This window comes from Lactuca serriola, chromosome 7 (assembly GCF_051521515.1).
Source record: "Lactuca serriola cultivar US96UC23 chromosome 7, Lser_US96UC23_V15, whole genome shotgun sequence".
Classification (NCBI taxonomy): Eukaryota; Viridiplantae; Streptophyta; class Magnoliopsida; order Asterales; family Asteraceae; genus Lactuca; species Lactuca serriola.
The window spans coordinates 105,063,673-105,071,531 of NC_136414.1; the positions used below are offsets into that span (position 1 = coordinate 105,063,673).

The 7,859-nt window shown below is 29.9% G+C and overlaps 1 protein-coding gene across 3 annotated transcripts; it reads left to right on the plus strand.

Annotated features, from left to right (window-relative positions):
* The first annotated feature begins 1,764 nt into the window (after positions 1-1,764).
* Positions 1,765-7,223, plus strand: LOC145061655 (putative serine/threonine-protein kinase PBL22). Of its 3 annotated transcripts, none has more exons than XM_079009190.1 (6): positions 1,765-2,987; positions 3,076-3,347; positions 4,592-4,727; positions 4,834-4,979; positions 5,852-5,975; positions 6,647-7,223. In XM_079009190.1, the coding sequence occupies exons 1-6, from the start codon at positions 1,895-1,897 to the stop codon at positions 6,961-6,963; spliced, it is 2,088 nt and encodes a 695-aa protein (XP_078865316.1). In that variant the 5' UTR covers positions 1,765-1,894; the 3' UTR covers positions 6,964-7,223. The 3 variants fall into 3 exon arrangements, with proteins under 3 accessions (XP_078865316.1, XP_078865318.1, XP_078865319.1); XM_079009192.1 differs by having other exon boundaries at positions 5,871-5,975; positions 6,647-6,783; XM_079009193.1 differs by lacking the exon at positions 5,852-5,975 and having other exon boundaries at positions 6,647-6,800.
* The last annotated feature ends 636 nt before the right edge of the window (positions 7,224-7,859 follow it).

Genomic DNA, 7,859 nt, shown 5'->3' on the forward strand with positions numbered 1-7,859 from the left:
TGAATGAGTGTCTGATCTGCTATATTAAACCGTGAATGAGTGTCTGAAATATGATATTAAACTGTGAATTTAATGTATTAAGTTGTGAATTTTATTTATTAAGCTGTGATTTTTGTATATTAAACTGTAAATTGACTGTATTAAGTTGTGGATTCACCGTATTAAGCTGTGATTTTTTTTATTAATTTTGTGTTTGCTTTTGAAATATGAGATGAAAGAAACATTCTACACATACATGATTTTTCTCAAATTTTAAATAATTTAAACTATGAATATTGTGTAATAAACTTTGAAAGAAACGTTGACATCCATATCTAATTGTATAAATATAAGTATTAAGTTGTGAATCATTATGAATGTACAATTTTTGTGTACTAAACAATGAATTTACTCTATTAATCTTAGAATTTTGTGTAATAAACTATGAATTGATTGTATTAAATTGTGAATTGACTATACTAAGCTGTAAGTTATAATGAACTTTGTGTTAAAATATGAATGATTTATGTATGATTGTATTAAGTTTGTTGTGAATATATTTATTTTTTGTGTTGTATAAATATATAAGAAAATGTGTTAGTTTTATAACTATTTTTCAGTAAACTATGAATTAGTGAATTAATTAGTTTATTAAACTGTGAATATAATATTTAAGCTGTAAATCCATGATTTTATATACAAATCATATTTTGAAGGAAAGATGATTTCAACGGTGGTACATATGGTTGGTGGTGGCGTGTGGTAGTTAGTGGTGGTGATGCTAGAGTTTGTGTTTAATTTCTTTGAATATTTAAATTAGTGTATAATGGATTGTTTAGGTTGTGATTTTATGTATTAAACAAAAAATGGACTTTATTAAGTTGTATATTTTAAAAAAAATTTGTATTAAAATATGAATGAATGTATGTATGAAAATTTTAAATTGGGTATTAGTGAATTAATATGTTTATTAAACTGTAAATATGTCTTACAAACCATATTTTTTTAATATAAAAAACTACAATTTAGAAAAACAGTTGAATTTTTCAACGCATAATTTTATTTTTTCAACTAAATTTTGTATATTTGGCTGAAAAAATAAAATGGTATGTGTTAAAAAATATTACCATAGAAATGAGAGGTAAAATGCTCTTAATGTAACTTTTAAAAAATGGTTCTTAAGGTTCTTAATCTTTTTTTATTTTCATTTGAACCTCTCTCTCTCTCTATATATATATATATATATATATATATATATATATATATATATATATATATATATATATATATATATATATATATATATATATATATATATATATATATATATATATATATATATATTTTTTTTAATGACTAATTTACCTTTGGATCAAAAATAAAGAATGTAATATACCATAAGGATCATTTTTGTACCTTACTCATAATATATATATATATATATATATATATATATATATATATATATATATATATATATATATATATATATATATATGAGTAAGGTACAAAAATGATCCTTATGGTATATTACATTCTTTATTTTTGATCCAAAGGTAAATTAGTCATTAAAAAAAATAACATGTTAAAAGCTAGATATAACGATTGAAGGAGCAAATATATAAGATTTAAAAACCATAAGGACCAGTGGTGTAATGCTGTCTAACATTATTATTAAGTTGTCACTTTTTCATAACCTGAGGGACTATTCATGAAAATTTGTCTAAATTCATTGAAAAATGACTAAAATGTAGTTTACAAGTCATATACCGTTCTTATGACATTTATGAATTTGTTTGGTATATACGATTGCGAAAGGCTGGAACATAGGAGGAAGTGTCCTCTCATCTCCACGAAGACTCTTATCATTTTGTAGCTTGTAAGTCCGCTCTTTCATCATTTATTGACAATAATCATGTCATTTGCTACCGACGGTGGCAGGGAACCTGAACCTTCTACCTCCGCCCCTGCTTCCGCCTCCACCTCCATCTCCACCTCCGTTGAATGGTCACAGCCATGCCGTAACTTCGAATTTCCTGAAATTCTATTAGCAACAGAAAACTTTGACGAATCATTAGTAATTGGGCGTGGGGGTTTTGGGAAAGTTTACAGAGGTAAAATTATCAATGGATCAAGTGTTGTCGTTGCTGCCATTAAACGGTTGGATTCCATGTCCAATCAAGGCGCAGCAGAATTCTGGGCAGAAGTCGATATGCTATCCAAATTGCGTCACTATCACCTTGTATCTTTGATTGGTTACTGTAATCATGGGAAACAGATGATCCTTGTGTACGAATATATGCCTCATGGAACACTCGAAGATCATCTCCACAAACTTTCTACTCCTCTTTCATGGGTTCAGCGACTCAAGATCTGCATAGGTGCAGCTCGTGGGTTGGACTACCTCCACACTGGTACAGGTATTGGGTTGGGTGTTATACATCGCGATGTCAAGAGCTCAAATATATTGTTACATGAGACATGGGCAGCTAAAATTTCGGATTTCGGGTTGTCTAGAATCGGTCCAACTAATCAGCCATCTACTTACGTGAACACTCTTGTTAAAGGAACTTTTGGGTATCTTGATCCCAACTATTTTACAACCGGAAGGCTTACCAGGAAGTCTGATGTGTATTCTTTTGGGGTGGTATTGTTGGAGGTTCTGTGTAGGAAGCGTGCAGTGGATAAAAGTCTTGATGAGGAGCAATGGGGTTTAGTGGGATGGGCTCAAGAGTATATCAAGGAGGGAAAACTGAAGCATATAGTTGATTCTGATATAAGGGATCAAATATCCACAAAATGTTTGAAAGAGTTTATTGGAATTACAGAGAGATGTTTGCTCAGTAATCCAAAGCAGCGACCTATGATGACTGAGGTTGTGTTCAGTCTTGATTGTGCTCTCACCTTACAAGAGAAAACCAATACTTCTTTACAGGCTGCAGGCAAAACAATATTCAGTAGAATGGTTGATATGCTTCCGTTTCCATCCGGTGGTGGGGAGAACTCTGGTATTTAAAGCTCCTCATGAAATTGTATCCAGTCTGTTCATATAAGTTATATATAAAATTCAAACATGTTTTTATGAATCTATTTCAGCGCATAGTGATCCAAAGCTATCAAGTAATAACAATGGTGATATGTTTTCGGAAGTTCCTAATTCAAGTTTGAAAGTATTCAAGTTTGCTGATTTAAAAAAAGCTACAAGCAACTTTAGTGATGATTTGGTCTTGGGCCAGGGAGTTTTTGGAAAGGTGTTGTTAGGTTGGATTGACAAGAAAACATTTGTTCCTTCAAGAAATGGTGTTGGGATTCCTGTTGCTGTTAAAAGGCGCAGTGCATCAAGCACTCATGGACATTCTGAATGGCTAGTAAGTATCATAATTGCACATAAACTTATATCTATAATCAAGACAACAAATTTAGATTTTCATGGTCTAAGTCTATTTCTCCTTTCACATTAATTCTACGCACCAGCTGGTGTCTAACATGATATATAGCCACTGACCAGTGTTTGGAGTATGGGAATTCTCACTGGTCAGTGTCATCATCATGGATTGGAAATTTGGAATGTATGTATGATATGATCAAAGTTTGTGGTGTATCAAATCTCTTGCAATTTCTATGATAATGTTCAAACAACAAGAGCTTGTATCATTATTTTCTAGTTAATTTGGTTTAAGGATAAAGTATTTTAATGATTCTAGAGGTACAGTTTTGGAATTTTTTTTTATCTGATTATAAAAGTAAATAAACTACTTCTGTAGACAGTTTTCATGGTGTTTCAGGGTAAATTATCTCCTTGATTTATTTCTAATAGTAACACACTGTTCTGGAGTATGGAGAGAAAAGAAATGAAAAGAAAGGGTAAACTCTCTTTTTGCACGTTTTTGAAGCCTAACAATTTTTCAGTCATACGCTTCATATTTAATAGATTGTAGTTTAGATGAGGCTTAGTTTGGTAGTTAAAAAAGGTTATAAAAAAATTCACTTTCCTTTCTCTTCTTCAATTCATTCCACATTTGGGTGGAAATTTTGAAGCTCAGTTCCTTTTCCTTCTCTCCAATAATACTCCAGAATACTACTTTTTTATTTTTATTTTTATTTATTTATTTGTTTTTACTTTTCTCCTGTTTCATTCCATATGATTTCCTTTTGCTCCTAAAGACCAACTCTAGATCATATAAGAAAAGGAAATAATACCACTTGAATTATTCTAAATAAAATGATTATGTTCTTTGGATAGATACTAAAAATAGCAGCATGCTTTCACTTTATCTATGTATTCTAACATCTTACTTTCATTTCTCCCTATCAAAATATTGTACTTTGAAAACTCTACCAATTATAGCAATTTCATCCAAATAGAAAGAATTTTTCATTGCTATAATTGGGTAGATTTCAAAGTATATAATGGAAAGAAAATCAAAGTAGAATGGTATAATGCACAGATAAATGGAAGTTTGTAGATACTTCTTGCATTTAGCCCTTATTTTCATTATCTGTGTACTATTTTGTGAATGTAAACGAGTCTGTTTTCTCATAGAACATTACTAGAAATTTCGGTTTGTAAAATCTCTTTGTTGAACATAACTAAATCATGTTTTGATTTCAGTCAGAGGTACGCTTCTTAGGATGCTTGGCTCATTCCAATATTATTAGTCTCTTGGGGTACTGCAATCATGAACAAGAATACTTACTTGTTTATGAGTACATGCAAAACCGAAGTTTGGATCGCTTTTTGTACAGAAGTAAACTATACGTGAATATCTCTAAAACTGAATTTTTTTATTTTTACTCTAAAGTTGAATTATTTCAATTAATTAAGTATCTGATATGACATGAATAATTTTTCAGGTGCACATGTTAGGGCTCAACCTCTATCATGGAAAACACGTCTTATCATACTGATAGGAGTAGCCCGTGGACTCACTTATGTTCATTCGTCAAAAGATGAAATCATACACCGCAATGTTGAAAGCTCTAGTATATTGTTGGATCAAGTATGTTTTTAGCTATTAATAATTTACAATTTTGTTCAAAAGCTTTCTATACTTATCATCTATATGCCATTGAAAATAGGGTTATATATATGCAACAAATAACAACATACATCCCTTGAGTTGTTTATTATAGCGCCCTACTTTAATATTTGGCAGAATTTCATATATGATATGCCCATCTTAAACATTCAAATAACATATTTTCTCAACTTAATTTCTTAATATCACATTTACCCTTTATAAACCTTCAACATATCATATTTGCCCAAATCTATTTTACAATGTTTGTAATATTTTATTACCAGTTTTTATATCTTAGAATTATTATTATAATAATAATAAAAATTAACCATATTATCCCTACGTCTATAATAATGGAACGTATACTTCTAAATTGTTGGAATGTCACTCTCTTGACAAACAAACTGCTTCATCTTCAGCCCTCTCCATGGAATATATGCATTGATTGCTTAACTTTTATTTTTGTTGAATATTGTCATGTTATAGATGGAGGATATTTTAGATATTACCATTGATATTTTGATGTTTAAAAAGGGCATATATGATATTTTGATGTTTATGAAGGGTAAGTATGATATTTTGATGTTTAATAAGGGTATATACGGAATTCTACCTTGATTTTTTTTTCTTATTACAACATTGTCTATTGAAAAATCTACCCAATTATACAAATGTCATCCAGATACAAAGAAATTTTCAATGTTATAGTAAAGTAGATTTTTTAAACTATAGGTAACGGAAAAAAGTAAAATTACAATGCTCTAATCAGTAGATTAACAAAAAAGAAAAAAAAAACTGAAATTGCAATGTTGTAATAGAAATAAAGAAAAGGAATATCTACCTTATTCCAGGATTTTAATGCAAAACTAGGAGGTTTTGGGTTGGCAAGATCTGGCTCTGAAAGCGGGAAAACACATGTTAGTACACGTGTTGTGGGCAACAATGCTATTCTAGCCCCAGAGTATGTAGCAACTGGTAAGTTGCCATATACTGAAGTCGTTAAATAAAGGATCGATTAATTATTATCTATTTTTATGATCACATATACAGTAATCAAATTTATTGTGATAAAAGGCTGCTGTTTATTTGTTCTTTCCGTTTCCAGTTTCTTGAAGATGTTTCTTAAGTAGGACTTTTGTTTCTTTGTATTAGTGAATCCTAATATTTCCACATTTTTTAAATGAACCGTAAGTAGGTTCAAGTGTAAACCATATTAAAAGCTGTTTAGGTAGCAATATTAGATTTTTCATCATAATTGCTAATGTATATGGCCTTATATAGCATGCCTTCCACATGCTTCTAAGTAACTTTGGTACAACTCAATTATAGCAATGTCATCCAAAAATACAAAGCAATTTTCACTCCTATAACTGGGTAGATTATTCAAAATACAATGTCGTGATAAGAAAAAAAAATTGGAGGCACAATGCTGTAGTTCGGTAGATTTTCCATAGTACAATGTCTTAATAAGAACAATAAACTGAAAATACAAATATGCAATAAAAAGAATTGAAAGCAGGGTTCTATAATAAACAAATAATTGGAAGTTGGTTGCATTTAGCAATTTCTCATCTGCTATAATTGGGTAGATCTTTTAACCAGTTTGTGTAAATACACTTCAATGATGATGATTGAAAATCTTGCAGGACATCTTAGTGTGAAATGTGACATCTACAGTTTTGGAGCAGTGTTTTTAGAAACATTAACAGGATTAAAGGCTAACGCCATCATGGTTCGTTATGAGACACACGATTTGGCAAAATGGGTGAGTCTAATCCTAGAAAAAAGAAGAAAGCTAAAGTTAATTATTGATCCATCTCTTGATCATAATTACCCTCAAGAAGGTGCTTTTGCATTGCTTACACTAGCATCAAAATGTTTTGCAAACAAACCTAAGGATAGGCCATCAAGTGAAGAAGTTTTGCTGAATTTGGAACAAATATATACTGCTAACGAGTATTGAAAGATGGATGAAATCTTGATGATTCCTATTATTAATCAATTTACCAATTGCTATCTCTTCGTCAGTGGGTCCTATATGTTACATGTATGGTTCTATAAAGCTTTTAGAAGAATATTGAATATCAAAATGTAGAATAGGATGCTTCCATTCATTCATAAATCATGTTGCATGTTTGTAAGTTCTCCTCTCAAAGGCAAATAATCAAGAGAACGTTTAAAGAGACGTACATTCAAAGTAAATACTCAGATCATTACTTTTTATGCATTATTCAAGTATAAATTGTTGGGGGGTTGCATATGTATGGGATTCTGGAGATATAGTCAGCACCATGATTGTAACCAATTACTAGATAAGTCACCTACAATAATACCTAACTAAAGTACTTCAGTATATACAACAAAATAACAAAATGAAGGGAGCATTATGTGAAATATAGGCTGTGAAGTGTAAAATCATAGATTACCAAAGAAATTATTTAATTAGTGACGGAAATTGTGTGGTCCAAAGCAAGTAATTATTTTTTATGAGCGGAGCTAATTGACAAAAAAAATATGTGAGTAAATTATAGAAATGACCGTGTGGGTTGATCCAAAGTTTTCATATTATACTCACAATAACTATTTGTCCCTTAGATCATCCTCTAACCCACTTATATTTTTTATCCCTAAAAAGTAAAGTAATAAAATAAAATAAAATAAATAATGTTTCATCCTAGTATATTACATTTTTATAACTTACATCGATTATTAATCATCCCTTCTACCACTGATTAGTTTTTAACATAAATATATATATATATATATATATATATATATATATATATATATATATATATATATATATATTACATTTTTATAACTTACATCGATTATTAATCATCCCTTCTACTACTGATT